This window comes from Mustela putorius, unplaced genomic scaffold, assembly GCF_011764305.1.
Source record: "Mustela putorius furo isolate JIRA1106 unplaced genomic scaffold, ASM1176430v1.1 tig00000040_pilon_pilon_pilon, whole genome shotgun sequence".
In the NCBI taxonomy this organism is placed as follows: Eukaryota; Metazoa; Chordata; class Mammalia; order Carnivora; family Mustelidae; genus Mustela; species Mustela putorius.
Genome location: NW_025421261.1, coordinates 4,139,928 through 4,158,619, shown reverse-complemented (window position 1 = coordinate 4,158,619; position 18,692 = coordinate 4,139,928). Strand labels below are relative to the sequence as shown.

At 41.3% G+C, this 18,692-nt stretch overlaps 1 protein-coding gene across 6 annotated transcripts; it reads left to right on the top strand.

Annotated features, from left to right (window-relative positions):
* The first annotated feature begins 210 nt into the window (after positions 1 to 210).
* Positions 211 to 17,639, top strand: HNRNPD (heterogeneous nuclear ribonucleoprotein D). 6 transcript variants are annotated; one of them, XR_006605356.1, is made up of 10 exons: positions 211 to 756; positions 2,260 to 2,316; positions 12,102 to 12,270; positions 12,817 to 12,978; positions 14,015 to 14,146; positions 14,589 to 14,688; positions 14,800 to 14,946; positions 16,039 to 16,136; positions 16,439 to 16,545; positions 17,313 to 17,639. XR_006605356.1 is itself a non-coding variant. In XM_045075431.1 (9 exons), the coding sequence occupies exons 1-8, from the start codon at positions 527 to 529 to the stop codon at positions 16,104 to 16,106; spliced, it is 1,065 nt and encodes a 354-aa protein (XP_044931366.1). In that variant the 5' UTR covers positions 212 to 526; the 3' UTR covers positions 16,107 to 16,136; positions 17,313 to 17,639. The 6 variants fall into 6 exon arrangements, 4 of the variants coding, with proteins under 4 accessions (XP_044931366.1, XP_044931420.1, XP_044931506.1 ...); XR_006605381.1 differs by lacking the exon at positions 14,800 to 14,946 and having other exon boundaries at positions 212 to 756; XM_045075431.1 differs by lacking the exon at positions 16,439 to 16,545 and having other exon boundaries at positions 212 to 756.
* The last annotated feature ends 1,053 nt before the right edge of the window (positions 17,640 to 18,692 follow it).

Genomic DNA, 18,692 nt, shown 5'->3' with positions numbered 1-18,692 from the left:
CGCTCCTTGTTCTCGATGGTCCCCGCGCGGCCGTCCCCGCCAACGCAACTTCCGCTTCCTTCGAAGGGCCCCGGGCTGCGCGCCGCGGCGCGTGCGGGCAGGGGTGAAAGCGAAGGAGCGGGCGGGACCCGGGAGGAAGAGGAAAGCAGGGGCGGCCGGGGGGCGGGGAGGCGCAGAGGGCGCGCGCCCGCGTCACGTGACCGCGCCGCGCCGCTCTTCCGTCGGCCATTTTAGGTGGTCCGCGGCGGCGCCATTAAAGCGAGGAGGAGGCGAGCGCGGCCGCCGTTGCTGCTGATTCTTCCCCGGGGCAGCCGCGGAGGGCGGGCGAGCGCGCCGCGCGAGTGCGGGAGGCGAGGGGCAGGCCAGGGACAGGCACGGGAGCCCTCGCAGCCGCGCGCGCCTTCTCGGTCCTGTCGTGTGCTTCGCGCGGTGGAGCGGGCGCGCGGCGGCGGCGGGGATTACTTTGCTGCTCGTTTCGGTTCGCGGCGGCGCGGGGTCGTCTCGGCGGCGGCGGAGGCGGTCGGCGATGTCGGAGGAGCAGTTCGGCGGGGACGGGGCGGCGGCGGCGGCGGCGGCGGTAGGCGGCTCGGCGGGCGAGCAGGAGGGAGCCATGGTGGCGGCGGCGCAGGGGGCAGCGGCGGCGGCGGGAAGCGGCGCCGGGACCGGGGGTGGCACCGCGGCCGGAGGCACCGAAGGGGGCACCGCCGAGTCGGAGGGGGCGAAGATCGACGCCAGCAAGAACGAGGAGGACGAAGGGTGAGTCCGGGGCGGCCCGCGAGAGTCAGGCCCGACCAGTGCCCCCTCCCCCCTCCCCCGCCCCTAGGCCCCGGCCCCGCTCCCGCCCGCCGGCCCCGCGCCCGGCCCCCCGCGCCCCGCGCCCCCCGCGCCCCCCGCGCCCGCCGGCCCGGGCGTCCGTTCCCGCTGCTGGCGCCCCCTCCCCCCGCACACGCGCTTCCCCCCTGCCCGTCCCCACGCTGCCGCCCGGCCCGCCCTGCCCTGCGCCCGCCCTCGGCGCGTCTCCTCCCCCCGGGTTTTCCCGCCCGTCCGGGGCCTTTTTTCTCGCTCCGCGGCCTCGGCCGCCCGCTTCCCGCCGCCGTCCCGGCGTAGGGGGAGACGCGGAGGGTCTGTGCGGGGACGGCGGGGCTCGCTCGGGGCGCGCGCGGGCGTCCGGAGACGGTGCGTCTGTCCGTGAGCGGCAGCTTCGGGGCCCCGCCGCCCCCGCCGCCGCCCCCTCGGCCGCCCCGTCGGCCGCCCCGGCTTCAGGCCGCCCGCGCCCGTGTTCCCGGCCGGCCCGGCGCGTCGCGGCGTCGAACAATGGCTGCGCACCGGGGCCTGCCTCGGCCGCTGGAGCTCGCCGGGCCGGGCCGCTCCCGGGCCTCCCGCCGCCGCCTGGGCCCCGCGGCCCGGCGCCCCGGCTGTGCGCCCCCCGGACCTGGCGTCCCGCGCGCCCCGGCCCGCGCCCCCCCGGCCCGCGCCCCGGCCCCGCCTTTGGTCTCTCTCGACTTCTCCTTCCCGCGCTCTGTGCGCTGGGGGCGGCCCGCCCGCCGCTGCGCCCGCGAGCAAGTCCTTCGTGGCGCTAAGGCACGGTTTTGTGCTTTTTGCAGGTTTTAAAGCGCCGGCTTGTTCCGCACGTGGAACAAGTCGGTCCGCTCGGTGCGGCCTGGGCCGGGAGCCGGTGCGGGAGTCCCCGGAGGGGCTAGACCGGGCGCGGCCTGCGCAGCGCCTCGGTTCCCTTTGTCGGGGCGCGTGTGCGCGGTTGATTTCGCTAGAACCGGAGAGAGTGCGCCAAGGGACGATAAGACGCCAGCGCGATCCAGCGCTAGAGCGCGCGACCTTCTGGGGAAAGGGCCCGAGGTCCGGAGGGTGGGAACGAGCCCCGAGGGCGACTCTGCCGTCCGCCCGGCCGGCCCGCGCGAGCCGCGGGGGGGGGAGGTGGGGCGGGACCGGCTCGCACTGGAGTCGGAGTCCGCGCAGTTTGAGGAGGAGGAACTTAAATACCTGGACGCCTAAGCCTTTCAGCATTTTGGTTTCTGTTTTCTGAATTCTGTTCTCTGGACAGAGGCACCAAAATGATTAACTGCGTAACTTGCTGGTGGGGACGGGCGTTAGCCCTGATCTTTGGAATCACTGAGCTGCTCCGCTTCTAGTTCCCCACTGTTGAACTGAAGTGTAAATGAATTAAAGTTTTTTAGCCCTAACAATGTCGAAAACGAAAGCCAGCATTTTGATTGGTTGCTGTACCGGTTGTTAATTCCCTAGCCACTCAAACTCCTCCCCACGACACTCTGAAGCAGCGACGGCACAGCGGGAAGAATGGTAAAGCTTTTACGTTTTATTTCTGTATTGTAAAGGTCTCAGTAGTCGTAACGTGCAGAGGCTGTGTATTGCTTAGCTGCCCACTGATCCCCCAGGAAGCTGTAGACTAGTACAGTAGGATATCTTGTGCCTGGGACGTAAGACCTTTTTAGGCATCGTGTGCGATCTTTGGGCAAAATTAATGCCATCTCTTGGTTTTTGGTCTGTGGTAATGCATGTAATTGTGGTTTGGTTAATTGAAACAATATAATTAGTGATACCATAATTTCAAATTTGATTTCCTTTTGTCAAGAAATACTTTTGTTGGAATTCTGAGTTTAATTTTAAATATGAAGGTTGTTTGATATAAAATCTTGTGTGTTTAAAATGTCTTGCATGCCAATCCGAAATACTCTGCATATGTGAAAAGTAAAGCCATTTTTAAAGTAGTGCTGTGTATATGTGTATGTATGCAAAAATGTACATCTCCAGCCGTGTTTTTAAGTAGAAAGAACTTTAATAACGATTGGATACGAACCATTCAGAGGTGGGCTGCTGTGGCTTTTCACTACAGCTCTTAGCAGATTTTTTATTTTCAGTGCGATTTGTTTAGAATGTTAATCACCGTTGGTTGGTTCACATGTCTCTGAAACTGCATGACTTTTCCATGGAAGGATGGTAGATGATGATTCTTTTTATCCTTCTCTTTCCCCTCAATGTCAGTCTTCCTGCTTTTAGGATTGATTTTCTTTTGAGCTTTCCAGGAGTTTGTTCACCACCACTGGAATTAAGAGGGCCAATAATTTGTAGAAAGCTGACTTGGCTATACAAACTGCATTCTATTTTAAGAGCCCAGTGGGGATAACATTTAAATTTTACAAGAGCTTTTCTTACTACTGTATTCTCATCCATTGAAATCTGTCCGGTTTTATATTGCAGATAAAGCAGACTGGAAATAGGCAAATGGGAAAAGTAAAAAGAAGACTGGGGTCAGAGTTTGACATATGGAATAAAGCCTTTTTGATGAAAGTTCATCCAGTTAGCACTGTGATTGTTCATTTCCACTGCCAGCTAATCGTGGCAAACTTAGATTGAATAGTCAGTATACCTGACTTTTTTACTCTATTATGTTTCAAATGTTATGTAAGGAGTCATTTTCAGTGATTAGAAAGGGCATAAACTTAGGTTTGAGATCACTGTTAATGATTCTTGTAAGAATTATTTTTGCCCTGCTTCCCAATCATGTATGTTTACAAGTTTTTTGAATGACCTCTTAGGAAAAGTGGATAATTAAATATTTATAGTTAGGGAACATTTTAGATTCTGACCTATTTTTATTTCCTGAAAATGGGATTTAACTGAGGTTCGCTTTAAGTTAAGCAAGTTTACATTTAAGAAATGTTTTTAAGGTGTAACATTTGACTTTATAAAATTACTGCTTAATCACCCAGCCTCGTCCTGTTACAGATACTCTTGTGCACTTGTCACTCTATCTGTTCCTTTCTCTGACTTCCAGTTCGAGAGATACTGTGCTGCCGTTCCATAATAGCCTCAGGGATGAGAACAAGACTGGCTTTACTAGATACGAAATCATGCAAATTTAATTTGTTAAACATATATGTGCATTCTTTTTTACAGTTTTAACTTGAGAATAAAGTTACTGCAGTGTGATCCTTAAAATTTTTAAAAAATGAGTTTGTTGTGTACCCAGAAGTTTTTGTTTTTTTCTGTTGAGTGTAAGAACAAACAGCTATTCTTAGGAGGGTACTGTCTGTTAACATCTCTGTGGATGTTTCCACATTGCAAACCTTTGGAATAATTTGTTCATTTCCATAATAAAATGCTTTCCTGAGTTCATCTCATTTTAATTTTCCCAACTTTAATATCCCTGGTTTTTACTTGTAAGCAGTTGCCTGGAATTACCCATTTTTGTATGGGTTCATGTTCTGTAGAGGGCTGTAGTTCTTTTAGGGTAGGTATTTTTAAAGTTCGTGTGGGGCAAAATACATGCCATGTAGCACAGCTACCTGAAGGAGATTTTTTTTACATATCAAGATGAGTGGAAAACTCTTAATAGTGTGTTAGCTTTCAGATGGTTTTATAAGGTCGGTACATTGATTTGCCTGCATTTGATTGGGCAAGAAGCAAAATACTTCCCGTTCAGTTTTCAGCCAAAGCACAGCACTTATCTAGTAGCAAGGCAGTAGATGTAGATCTATAACATTAGTGTATAAGCTCGTGTGATTTCTTCCTGTTTGGAATTTTGCAAATTAATATTGCTGTCGGTTGACTGCCCTTTAATTTTTAAGAATGGGGATATACAAGTTTTTGTTTTAAATATTTGAGATTATAATGTATATCCTAGTGCTTTTGGGGCATTCTGAATGTTGCTTTATAAAACAGTTACTTTTAGAGCAGTCTCATCATACCTAATTTACTGGCCTTTAATTCAGTAAAGTTGGGTTTCTGTAAAGTTGAGACCCTGAGTAGATGGTCTGAATTTTAGTGTTCTTTGGAACCTTTAACAAGTTTCTAGTGTTAAAATTGCAGAAATTGATGCTCCCAAGTCTCAAAATTACCCGCTAAGGGAGGAGAGAAGTATTAAATTCTTTTCATTTCAAATTATGGAAGGTACTAAATCACCTGACCTTTAGGGTTTGGAATAGGAGAAAATCATGGTGGTTTTTTTCAGTGCTGTCTTTTGAGATAAATCTATTTGGCCTTAAGCCTGGATTTTTTTTTTCTCCGAGTCATGTGACTTCTGTAAACTAAGTATATTTAATGTGTATTTTTTTTTTTTTTTTAGATTTTATTTATTTATTTGACAGAGATGACAAGTAGGCAGAGAAGCAGGCAGAGAGAGAGAGGAAGGGAAACCGGCTCCCTGCTGAGCAGAGAGCCCAATTCGGGCTTGATCCCAGGACCCTGAGATCATGACCTAAGCCGAAGGCAGAGGCTTAAATCCACTGAGCCACCCAGGCGCCCCTTAATGTGTATTTTTAATATTGCCTGGGTATTCTGTCCTCTGTAAGGCTGCCCTAATTTAAGAACGTTTTGAATTCTACTGTTGGGATATGTGATGTCTGGCCAATGTGGAGGATGGTTGGTTTTAGTCGTGAAGCCATACATGCTACGCTTGAAAGCATTTAAAAAGGAATAGAATGATAACCTCTTTCCTATTCCACTTAAAGCTGTGCACATCAAGTGTGTGTACAGATTGACGAATGGAGTGAAACATAACTTCTGTTAGTCCAAGATTTATTCGACTTTAGTTCTGCTTCAACGTTTTAGTAGCTAGGGCACTGAATGCTGGATGCTGGAAGCGTGGGATCTGTTTCTGTTACTTCACTTCCAACAGTGTGGTCTCAGGTAATACAACACGTTTGTTACTTGGTTTGCTGATCTGTGTGTTGGAAACAATGCTCACCACGGGAAGATTGACTGCGTAGCCTGCTTTCATAGCTTGTGTGTGTTTATCCGGTGCCTTAATAGTTGATACTGCCAGTGATTTACTCCTGTGGAGTAAAGGTAAGCATGTTTTAGTTTCTGGAGTATTAAATTGTACATTGGAGCTAGACATTTATGATTACTTGGGGGTGGGGAGGGTCATTGCTGGTAGTGTTTGGCCAGTAATCAGGGTGATAGTTGTTAAGTATTGGGTCCTGTCCTGTGTACTCTTGCTTATCTAGACTTGAAACTTGCACACAGTTCAGACTACTGGGAAATTTTCCCATTCTCTCTTCACTTGTAAGAAAGATAGATTAAAAACCATCAGCAAATATACTCAGAAAGCAACCAGTAGAGGCAATGTCATAGAATCAATCTTTCCATAATTTTTCCTTTTTACTGTTAAAAACATTTTAAAGGATTGCAAGAATCTAACATTTCACCATTTTCTGGGTGTAGTGTTTGTATCTAAATTAATTTACATTAGAAAACTACAGAACTGCGAGTGTGTAGTAATCTCAGTTAACCAGAACCTTAACCTCTAGGTTAAGGAAACCGCATTCCTTAACCTCCAGGTAGATGGGAGTTGATCTTCTAAAGCTGATTGCCAGTTTGTTTTGGAAGTGAAAATATAGGAAATCATTCCTTCTTTGGAATGAAAGGAAAAGGGGGGGGATTTTGGGTTAAACATTTGAAGTTGACTTAAAACCTGTCATCTTGTTAGCTGTTATGTTTTCAACCTAATTATCGTTTTTAATCATTCAGATTCGTTCTAAAGTGTGAAGTAATAATGAGATTTTTAATAAGCGAGGCTAAAAGAGTTAGTCTTTTATTGGCTTGTTGAAAGTTTGTCAGTTTCCAAAGGTATTTTTTATACAGATTCTAAAATGATTACCCTACCACGTGGTACTATCTAGTTGTCAAAAGTAAGCCCTGTCCCCCATTAAAGGTAGTTACTTAACTTTATACTTTCTGGCAGCTCTTTCTGCCCACAGGTCCTGTCCCATGTTTTAATAAAACCACATTTTATTAAAACAAAAATCCCAAAAAAAACAAAAAAACAAAAATCCCAATAAATAAGTAAATACTTTAAAGGAAAAATACTGATTTTATTTGTGTTGGTGGGATTTTCCTTGTATTTGGGATTTTAAAGGAATAATTTTAATGATAAAATAGCGAAAATTTAAAACGAATTAGTGGTATGCTTGAGTGTTTCTGAACTGTGACAGTGATTGGCTAGCCATGTTATATGTACTTGAAATATATATCATATTGGCATTCTGTTTTTTTTAAACTGTCAGAACTTGTTATGAAACCACATATGGAAGGTCATGAGTTGTCAGGAAGTGTTTGAAAGTTACAGAATATTATTTTGGCCATATTTCAAAATTGGGAGGGAGTGTAAATGGTGTTTATTGTGGAAGCTTGAATAAGGTATTTCACACTAGAGCCTTAGAAGTATCTTTCAGTAAAATACTCTTGACTTTTGGAGTGTTAAATCTAGTGATCTCAATAACACAGAGTAAGTTTTGGGGTGTGAAAAAACTGGAGTGTTAAATCAACATTTTCATCAGTCAGCACTGCTCCATATGTATTACTTTTTTTTTTTTTTTTCCTCCAAAGATTTTATTTATCTGACAGTGAAAGTGAACACAAGTAGAGGGAGAAGCAGGCTCCTGGCCTAGTGGGGAGCCCGATGTGGGGCCTGATCCCTGGACCTTGGGATCATGACCTGGGCCAAAGGCAGATGGTTAACAACTGAGCCATCCGGGTGCCTCTCTGTAACCTTTTTATATTTTGAAATTCCTTATTAAATACTGGCATTTTTATGGAGTACAGACAAGTCACTGAGATGGTTTTTTAACTATTTTATTGAAGACTTTTTTAGGTGACCTAATTTCTAGTTTGTATTTTTATGTGGGATACTTAGACATTTTGGGTTAAGACTATAGTATTGAAAATAATCTTAGGATCTGTTTTATAGGACTTCATTCTTCTGGCTTTTTCCTTTTAATGTTGATGACTTTATATAGACCATGCAAATTTTAAAAAGTTTAGGTGCTAGGTAAATGTAAACATTGCTCTGTTAAGTTCTATTTAAATTGTGCTCCTTCCCTTCTAAAGAATTTTTTATTGAGCACTTGGGATATTTCAAACTATGTTCTGTACCTTTAGGTGTATTTGCTCCTTTATTTTTTTATTAATTTTTTTTAAGGTAAGGTCTATGCCCAATGTGGGGCTTGAACTCAACCCTTATTTCGGGAGTCTCCTGCTCTGGACTGAGCCTCCAGGTACCCCTGTGTTTGCTCATTTAATCCTTACTGAAGATTCTTGAAATAAGCTCTTTGTCCTCTCACAGAGTGGAAGCAGTCTTGGGTTTTTGTTTTCCTGAGGGTCATACAGTTAGTACTAGGTGGAGGTAGGATTTACACTCAGGTGGTTTGGCTTTACGGCCTCTAAATTTACTTGAGAATGTCCCACTAAACAGTCTAAATTCCTAAAAAACATTGTATAGCATTTGGAAAGTCATTTGCACCGAGTTGTATAATTTTATGCGTATCGTTTAATACTATAATATGGTATAGTATTACTACCTGTAAAAGCAAGGAGCTTTCCATGGTTGAGTAGGTGTTCTAAATTGAATACTCTATTGCCTCTGGGGTGCTAAAAAGCTTAGTAGGATTAAGAAGTTAAACTCTCAGTAAAATACTGTACAGATGCAGTCCTGTGTTTTCATTAGGGTTGTTGATACAGTTACAACTAAGGATAGAAGTTTAAGCTTGTATTGCAGGACTAGGAGCCCATTTTTGTTGCCACTTGAACAAGTCTTGTGACATAGTTTTCACTTGGCTGCCTAGGATTTCTGAAGTTCTGTCTACCTCATTCAAGTATTTGCACATCTCTGCAGGAGTGACAGCAACTTTTGGTAGTCAGGGCAGCAGGGATGGTCTGCATGGACAATAGTAGGTACCCAGCTTTAAGCAAAATACAGTAATCTAAAAGAAAATGAAGCATACCTTACACCATCTCATAACTTGAGAGAGAGCATGTCCGAATGCTCGTGTTCTGAGAGGCTAAGATAACCCTATTTATCCAAAATTAAGACAGTAGGCCTTTTCTTATCGTACTCTACCGTTACAAGTTGGTGTGTCTACTGAATAAAGATTCGATGGATTTGGCATGTTCCGTTTAATAAGGATGAAACGATTTGGAACAGATGGTGTTCACTGTAGTATTGACCTCTCTGCTATCAGTGGTGCGGCAGCCTTTCCTGTAAGAGCGGCTAAAGCTGTAGCTGTCTTGGACTGCCAAAATGGCAATGCGTATGTCTGTCTCAAAGAGCCAGTTAGGCTCTTGCTCAGAGGCTGTTTTACTCTTCTTTACACAGAATTTGCCCAAGTTCAAGTGCTGGCTACCTGTCCTACAGAATGGAAGGGGTGGGGTGGATTTAACGGCAAGTAGTGATTAACCTGGCAAAGATGAAAAATAAAACTTCTTAAAATAACTAAGAAATGAGATGCACTCAGTGTATTAATAGTTCTCTCATTTCAGAAGAGCCTTTGGGCATGCTTCAGTAGCTTAATATTAATTAATGGTGACTGACCCATACAGTGTTTAAATCATGATTACTGTATTTATGAAGGCAGAAGTGTGATGTGCTGTAGAAAAAAAATCCCAAATGAAGGTTAAAAGACAACTGGGAGAGATTGGAAGACAGGCAGTGTTTTTTAAACATGGTGGAATGTTTGGCTCACTCTAAAGGTGCTGGATAGCTGAAGTTTTCCTTTGTGTTTCGCTCTAGCTTTTTGAGAAATAGTAATCATTCTGTGGAACATGTATAAATTATAGTTGACCCAGAGTTTTTAGTATTTTTTCCAAAGGGGATTGATTTTTAGGAAAAGCCACATCTTCAGTGACCTTTTAGCTGTAAGGTGGTAGGCACGTGTAACCACTTTTGTACTAACGATTGTATTAAAGGGGGGAAGTTTCTTAGAGTTCTTTATTGGGCCAGTTGATGCTTATCCAGTATTTAAGAAAACTGACTTCCTAAGCTGTGAAAAACGTTTGGGGCTTGTGAATAATAATAGGATATGCCTCAGTCATGGGTTATAGTTTATTTCTTTGTAATTATTATTATTTTTTTCAATTATTTTAAATCAAGGACACTTAACCCAGTATAAACTTTGCTTTGGTTGAATAAAATTGAAACAAATTCTGTCTTAATATCTGAGGACTGATCAGGCAGAATATTCTTGCCTTTCAACTAGCTTGCTTATTTATTTATTTATTTATTTATTTAAGATTTTTATTTATTTATTTGATAGACAGGGATCACAAGTAGGCAGGGAAGCAGGCCGAGAGAGAGGAGGAAGCAGAGTCCCCGCTGAGCAGAGAGCCCGACGTGGGGCTCGATCCCAGGACCCTGGGATCATGACCTGAGCCGAAGGCAGAGGCTTTAACCCTTTGAGCCACCCAGGTGCCTCTAGTTTTTTTTTTTTTTTTAAACAGGCTTTTGTTACTATATTCTCTTCAGACTGAATTAATTTCAAACTCTTACACTAATGGTAGAAAAATTTTGTAATCCCAGAAGGTGGTAATTCAGTAGTTAAACTTAATTGAAATTGTTTCTGTTCTGAGATTGCCATGGATAACCGAGTAAGGGATTATTGCTTTATAGTTTGTTCCTTCTCATCTTTAAAAATACAGCAGTGTGCTTACCGTGGAAGGGTAAATGTTGCTCATCAACTTTCATCTATGAAGGAAGTGCTCTGGATCTTTAGGTTATAAAAGTAAAGTGTTTTTAAGGCGTATATTTAAGTGATAAGGGTTGGATTTCAGAAGGTGCACTATTTGAATGAAAGACTATGTAATTGAGAATAAGTTTTTTCCATGAAATTGGCAATAAACATTAAAAACGACCTATACAACTTTATGGGTGTTCTTATGTTCATTTGATAAGATAAAAAAGGGGATTAAAAAGGGTTCCTTCAAGCTTGGAGGTTTGTTAGAGGAAAGTTAAGCATATAAATGACCCAGCTTTAACATTACAATACAGGTACTAATTGAAACATCACCTGAAATGGGAAGCACAGTATATACTGAAAGTAAGACGACCTTTGGTTTGTAAATTGATTTTGTTAGAACTAAAAGCAAGTCTGTGGCAAAATAGTAAGATCAGTAACACCTCAGTTAATCTGGCATCTTTAGGGGAGAAGCAGAACAAGATCTCATTCTAGGGACACAGTTGGCCTCTTGTTGGAAGAATTGGGTGAGTGGCAATATCCTAAAAGCCCACAGGGTGGAGGTGTTTCCTGCTTTAGTTCCTATCTGGAGCTGAAAGTTAGTGCCATATCGTTGTTCCTACCCCACTTACAAAGACGAGGAATCATTAAGCAAGTGTGATTTTATTCCCGTAAAACCGTTAGCCTTTACATAACAAATTCTGACAGTTTACCCTTAAAATGAAAATCTCCAGTCCTGTCTCTTTAAAGGGTAGGAGGTGTGTCTAAGCTCTTGGGGCAGGCTGGGGATGGCTCTGGGGGCAGATGTAGAAGCAGTCCGAGAGCTGCCAGGTCTGAGCACAGTAGTGTTCTGCTGTGAGAAGAAGAATGCTTCACCTGAGGGGTGTTGGGTTTTTTTGTTTTGTTTTTTGGAGTATATATATTTAGTCTTAAAGTGTTCTGGTGGTTTCCACTTAACCACCTGTCACTTTTAGTATCTTTAAGGCTTAAATATTTTATTGCTGGTTAACTGAGGTTCTACTGTGAATAAATTATATAAGTCAGTTCATGGGTTGTGCTTCAGTGGGTAATTTTTGTTACTACATTGTTTATATTGTCTTAGCACATCGAAAAACTTTGTTTTCAACTTAATTGTGAGACTTAGAATTTTCCATTTTATGTGCTAAGAGTTTTGTTAACAAAGAGAACCATTTAAATAGGAAGCTTCAGCATAGGCATACCCGTTGCTGTGATCAGTGGGGACTGCATAGTCTTTTCTCAAGTTTAATGAAGATGGGGAATGGAAATTTGAAGCTAAAATTCTGTTTCACTGTTAACCAATATTTAACTTGTAATTTAAGACTTAAACGTGTAGTATTTTTACTTTAGGGTTACCAATATCTTTTTGGCAAGTCAAAAAGAATTTGCTGCTTCCTCACGTCCCTTAAATGTAGATGCAGCAAAACTTGACAAAACTGGAATGGGGTGTTCTTGGTCCGCGGTGACATAGGGAGAGTGACCTGACTGATCTGCCCAGTAAACTGGTGCAGTTTGGAAAAGGTATTGTTGTTATGGATACTTAAGGCAAAGTCTGTTTATTTGTTCTTAGCATTTTAATACTACTTTTTGTCTTTACAGGAAAATGTTTATAGGAGGCCTTAGCTGGGACACTACAAAGAAAGATCTGAAGGACTACTTCTCCAAATTTGGTGAAGTTGTAGACTGCACTCTGAAGTTAGATCCTATCACAGGGCGATCAAGGGGTTTTGGCTTTGTGCTATTTAAAGAGTCGGAGAGTGTAGATAAGGTAGTGTGTTATGTGTTCTGATTAGTTAATAATACAAGATGTGGATAGTTTGATAACACTTAATTTGCCTGTTCATAATTTCCCCTTTTGCAGTATATGAAGGAAGAGCTCTATATAGTTCTTAACCAGTACATTTTATGAAGAGTACTCTTTTTAGTTGTTTACTGAATACCTTCTATATGCCAGGCTGTACTTGAAAAAAAAATTAAATTTTAAAAATACTGAGACTTAAAAACACCTGTTTAAAAGGACAGTCTGTGACAAGTTCACAGAAGTACAGATTTTGGAATTTCTTGGCAGTTGAAGGTGAGATGGTTTTCTAGTAATTGATTAGATTTGTGTCTCCCCTTCTCCCCATCCTTACTGACAGTCAAGTTTGAGCACTGTTCTGTATTAGCTGATGTCACATCACCACAGTTTGATAGTTCAGTTATGAACAAGTCCGCATATACCTGGCATTAGCTGTATTTATAATTATTAAGTAAGTTAACAATCTGAACTTCAATTAAGATACATACTTAAAATGAAAAACTTCGATTCCCTTAGGTCATGGATCAGAAGGAACATAAATTGAATGGGAAGGTGATTGATCCTAAAAGGGCCAAAGCCATGAAAACAAAAGAGCCTGTTAAAAAAATTTTTGTTGGTGGCCTTTCTCCAGATACACCTGAAGAGAAAATAAGGGAGTACTTTGGTGGTTTTGGTGAGGTATGTGATAATGTTTTGACCCAGTTTTTTGTCAAAATTAGTGTGAATATAATTGTCGCATTTTAAAAATTGTTACGAGGTTTGGACTAATTTGTGATTTGCTTTGAAAGAAGGATATTGTAAATCATTGGCAGATCTTCTGAGATTTGATGATTGCATTTTTCTCATTTATTGAAGGTACAGGGTACACAAAGATGGACATTCTTACCTTGAGGAATTTACCAGATTAGTAGAAGAAATAAAAATAAAACATGAGGAGGAAACCCATATTGGGTTACCTGAGCTATAGAAGGAAATCATTCAGTTGAGAGTAGGAAAGGAATGAATTAAGAATAGGATGTAGTGCCTTCTCAATTTACAAAAAAGTGTAGGTGCAAATTTTATGAGTCTAATTATAGACTTAGTGAAACCAAACTTTGTTCCTTCTGTGAATTAGTGATTCAAAGCTGAGACACTGTGGCTTGGCATGCCAGATACAGTCTGTAAACATCTTTTGCTTGATCTAAGCAGAGCATGTTTTGTTGTTTGTATTTCGGTTGAGATGTTTCCCACACATATCTGGACATGTAGCTTTTCCTTAAATCCCGGCAGGAGCAAGCAGCCTTGGAGCCGCCTGCTTGCGTGGCCATAGCCGTCTGAGCCAACAGTCGCAGCCTCCACCTCTGCTTCGCCACGTGCTCTCCAGTCTTCAGTGGTCCTCACCACTCCCATTTGTTCCCTCAAATGCAGTCATCTTTATCCTGTTGTTCTTAAAATTCTTGCTTTCTATTCTTGGTCGGCATTTGAATTTGTGATCCTTGAATTACCAAATGTCAGTGCCCTGTAAAGCTTGTTTTTATAAATAGGTATGAAGACTTTTTCGGTGGATTGGATATTCTAATTTGAAGAATTGTCTCAAAAGATGAGAATAAATGGGGAGAGATAGCAGAATAGAATTTAGGGTCCATGTGTTTTCTCTGGGTGTTTTTTCTACTCGTGCTTTTATTGTCAGTCACATGCAAACTAAGATATTAAAACTTTATTTTTTTGATACCAGGTGGAATCCATAGAGCTCCCTATGGACAACAAGACCAATAAGAGGCGTGGATTCTGCTTTATTACCTTTAAGGAAGAGGAACCAGTGAAGAAGATAATGGAAAAGAAATACCACAATGTTGGTCTTAGTAAAGTAAGTTAAGCATCCGTTTATTTATAGAGAAAAAACTAGTTTCTGTAGAGAGTTTCAACATCTAGCTTTCTGTAAAGGCTGCAGTTTTCATGCTTGTGCTTTAAGGCATCTCATTGGCTTCTTATTTATCAAAGGCATTGATTACCAGTTTGAGCTTTTAACTGGGGAGCAGGAGGAAAACTATGTATTTAAGTGAACTTTTGTCTAGGCTTTACCAAAAAGATAGGGTTTGAGTGCATGATGAGTAGAAGGTAGCAGCCTACGTTAAAGAACTTCCTGGACAGCATTAGAGATTATTTCTGAGGATCGATTTAGTTGACGAACTGACTTTAAGGAAAGTATCGTATTAGTCAACTGTATTTTAGACAGTATTGGCTGTTGTGGTTATAACAAATTTTGATGTGCTTTGGGTGCAGGTAATAACGTAATTTTTCTCTTGTAGTGTGAAATAAAAGTAGCCATGTCGAAGGAGCAGTACCAGCAGCAGCAGCAGTGGGGCTCGAGAGGGGGATTTGCAGGAAGAGCTCGTGGAAGAGGTGGTGGTAAGCTAGAGCTAAGTTTACTCTATCTTAAGCTTTTCTGCTTTTTAATTATCCTGAAGTAAAGATCTTTGCTGATCTTCTGACTTTAGTGAACCTATTAATGTGCTGCAGGCCCCAGTCAAAACTGGAACCAGGGATATAGTAACTATTGGAATCAAGGCTATGGCAACTATGGATATAACAGCCAAGGTTACGGTGGTTATGGAGGATATGACTACACTGGTTACAACAACTACTATGGATATGGTGATTATAGCAGTAAGTACTATACTTTTTATATTAACTGCTATTTGACATTTATTTTGTACAAATTTGGATAGGTAGAAAGGTTAGTGTAGCTCTGCCAAGTGCAAACTGCCTCAGGTTTCAAATTCCTGGAAACTTGAAACTGCAGCCGTCTTACTGCTAGGTTCCTCCCAGCCTGTCTACCACATGCACGCTAATAAGGGCAGGGTGTGTGTGTGCTGCTTCTGGGCTTTTATTTTTCTTGCATTTAAAAACTTAGTTAGGCCAGGTCTTGTGAGCTCAAGGTATTCTAAATGTCAGTTCTTGGACCAACCAATAATCTTGGCTTGGTGCATCTAATTCTATAAAATGAAATGATAATCACATGTTGCCAGTTAAAAGAAATCGTATCCTCACCTTAAGATTACAAGATAGAATTTCTTGATAAACCGTTGTCGAGCTTGATAAAGCAAAGAAAACCTTGAAATTCAGGCATGGAAAAGTTCTGACTTCATTGTGCAACTAGATCTGTTGCTCCCTTAATCTGTGGTGATTTCGCTTTTCAGGGAAAGGGCTCTGCTAGAAGCAATCTCAGATTGGAGTAGAAAGCGTAGTTGCATTGATTGGATTGTTTTAAGTGGTGATTATTTTCCTTCCTTGGTTAGACCAGTTCTTGGAATTATATTCTTTTTCTTAGGCGACTAGGCCTGCTGCACAATAATAGGCTAACTAAAGTCAGAAGAAGGTCAGCAAAGATGGCTTGGGTGAGATTGGAGCCCTTTGCTTAGAAGGGCAAAGAAGCATTGATTGTGGTCGACACAATCTCTTGTTCTCAATTGTAAGATGATTTTACCTGGTGGTTGTGAGAGGGTCAGCTCTGTGCTTTGAAACTGGAAACCTTTAAACTGGAATGGTCAAGGAATTACCTCCCGTCTTATATAAGCAATTAAGTGACCAGCTCCTCTTGAATGCCTGTCCTTGTAGGCATTCAGTTCATGTTTGCTGAATGAATTTTTCACATGGGGAAGATAATGTTAACTTTTTGAGGTTATTTAAAGTGAGGCGGTGTTCTGTCATGAGTGTGTAACCACTACAGATCTGGTTCTAACACTTTTTTTATTTTAGACCAGCAGAGTGGTTATGGGAAAGTATCCAGGCGAGGTGGTCATCAAAATAGCTACAAACCATACTAAATTATTCCATTTGCAACTTATCCCCAACAGGTATGTTTTAAAAATAGTTTTATTATCATTTTAAAATAGTTTATGTAATCTATATTGTACATAAAATAATGTTTACTATTTTAGAGTTTTCACAGCACCCAGAAGTGCTTATCATATTATAACATAGTGACTTTTCAAGATATGTAACACAGGTGCTTTTAAGCTTTTTGCCTTTTTGTCCTATTATTAACAAGTCAGTAAAGTTAACAGGTAAAGTACTGCTAATGGGTACAAATTAAGGAATTGCAGCAAAAAAATATTGCCTACTAACTCTGACATTATACCTTGTTTGTACCCGCCAGCGGGAGCTTCATTGCAGGCCGTGTGTCGCGCTGACTTCACGATTCTCACAGGCCCGCTCAATGCGGACAGGGTACGAGATGCTCACGCTCTCGAATGCTGCCGTTTGGTATGGTCTCTTCCAACATCCTGTATCAGCATTATAAAATAAAATGGATACTTCAAGCTTTGCCTTCACTTATTTCTTTGCTTTTTAAAAACTATTTGTAATGTAATTTTAATGCATTTTTTACAGGCCCAGTAATGGTTAAATACGTCAGCTTACTGAATAATTTTAACTATTTATTCTTCTAAGGATACAGCTTGTCTCTGGATTTTCCAGTCTTAATTTTATATTTTATTAATCTATTTTAATGCTTGCTTTTCCCATTTATAGACGTTGTAGCAGTAATTGCAAGAAGTTCTTGAGCTGAATTCCTGTTGTGACAACTTCCTATATATCTATGATTATTTATAATAGATAACTTTTTCTTTTAGTTGTATATAACTTTTCTATAACTTGTGATGGACAAGAGATATGCTGATCCAATAAATAAGTTTAAATATTAGATGCTCTTGGGTCAAAATATCCTTTTACCAAATTGACTGACCTTTTTTGAGTTCTTTGGGTAAATACTTTTTGAAAAGCTTTTTGTAATTTTAAAGAATACTTACTGAAAGCATATCACATCTTAAACCAGTGGTGCACATGTGGATTTACAGCTCATGGACTCTACTGTTCAGCTTTAATTTATAAAACATACCACACATTTTAATGTTATACAATATTTACATATAGTGGGACATAGGGGTATTTGAGTTTTATGTAAATTTTTGGTATGTGTGGTAGCCTACCCAGAATGACTTCTTTTTCTTCTTCTTTTTCTTTGTCTCCAGGTGGTGAAGCAGTATTTTCCAATTTGAAGATTCATTTGAAGGTGGCTCCTGCCGCCTGCTAATAGCAGTTCAGACTAAATTTTTTGTATCAAGTCCCCGAATGGAAGTATGACGTTGGGTCCCTCTGAAGTTTAATTCTGAGTTCTCATTAAAAGAAATTTGCTTTCATTGTTTTATTTCTTAATTGCTATGCTTCAGAATCAATTTGTGTTTTATGCCCCCCCCCCCCAGTATTGTAGAGCAAGTCTTGTGTTAAAAGCCCAGTGTGACAGTGTCATGATGTAGTAGTGTCTTACTGGTTTTTTAATAAATCCTTTTGTATAAAAATGTATTGGCTCTTTTATCATCAGAATAGGAAAATTTGACAAATACAAAAAATTGTCATGCAGTCACCTTAGTAGAAACATAAATTTGGAAAATCGAGGGCATGGTTAAGATTGCAGTGGAATTTTAAATGTTTCTAGTAGTCTGATTTTTGCCACACTGTGACCTCCCTGTCCAAATTGGAAATTGACTTAATGTAGTTAATTTGTTTGTTGAATGTTCTAATACTACTTCCTTATGTAGCTGTTAAGATTTCTATGAATACTTTCCCAAATGCCCAATTTTTGCTTCATGTGTATTAAGCTTTTTAGAACAAATCTAGATAAATGTTAAGAACCCTTCTGCACAGATGATGCGTTACGCTTCCATTAAATAAGGTCTGAGGAAATCTGTTAATCATAATAGAAATGCAGGTAGTTGAGAGACGTTCTTAGGGATGTCGTGGATCCTCCAGTGTGGAGGGAGGATTAAGGAGAAGCGTTCTGTGTCTGTCTGTGTGCCCATTTGTTTGATTTTATTTCCATATATGAAGTCTTAGTTTTTGGTGAGGGCCTTAAAATATCCCAGACTGGTATCTGAAGACATTGTTAGCAGTTCTGAGTCATTTTAAGAAGGTGTGACTGGGAGTCTGATGGATTTAGGATTAGGGCAGAAGAGTTCTTCTGTTTTTTATCATTTTGTTTTATTTCGTAAATGTAAAAATTGGTAAGCTTTGAGTTGGATTTGGTATCTGTGACTGGCATTTAGGAAATTGATTCATCAGTTTGGAAAAATCTCTTAAAATTATGACTTGAGAATAAATGTTCTACCCTAGTGGTAATTTAAGACTCTGTCTAGCCGGCTAAGTCAAGCCAGACTGCTAAGAAAAATTAGCTAGAAAAAAACATTATAAATGAGAAATGATCTAAATTCTGTATGTAGTAGAGGGAAGTGATTTTTTCTAGTACTGGTTTTCTTTGTGGAATTGGATTGTTAAGAATAGACCTCCCAAGTAGGCAGACATCTTAACAAAAGTGAGTGCTACTAAAGTAAAACTTTCACAGTAAGTTGGGGGCC

Coding starts and splice junctions, on each gene's coding strand:
- HNRNPD (XM_045075431.1), top strand. CDS start 527: ATGTCGGAGGAGCAGTTCGGCGGGGACGGGGCGGCGGCGGCGGCGGCG. Junction 12,271..12,816: donor AGTCGGAGAGTGTAGATAAG/GTAGTGTGTTAT, acceptor CGATTCCCTTAG/GTCATGGATCAGAAGGAACA. Junction 12,979..14,014: donor ACTTTGGTGGTTTTGGTGAG/GTATGTGATAAT, acceptor TTTTGATACCAG/GTGGAATCCATAGAGCTCCC.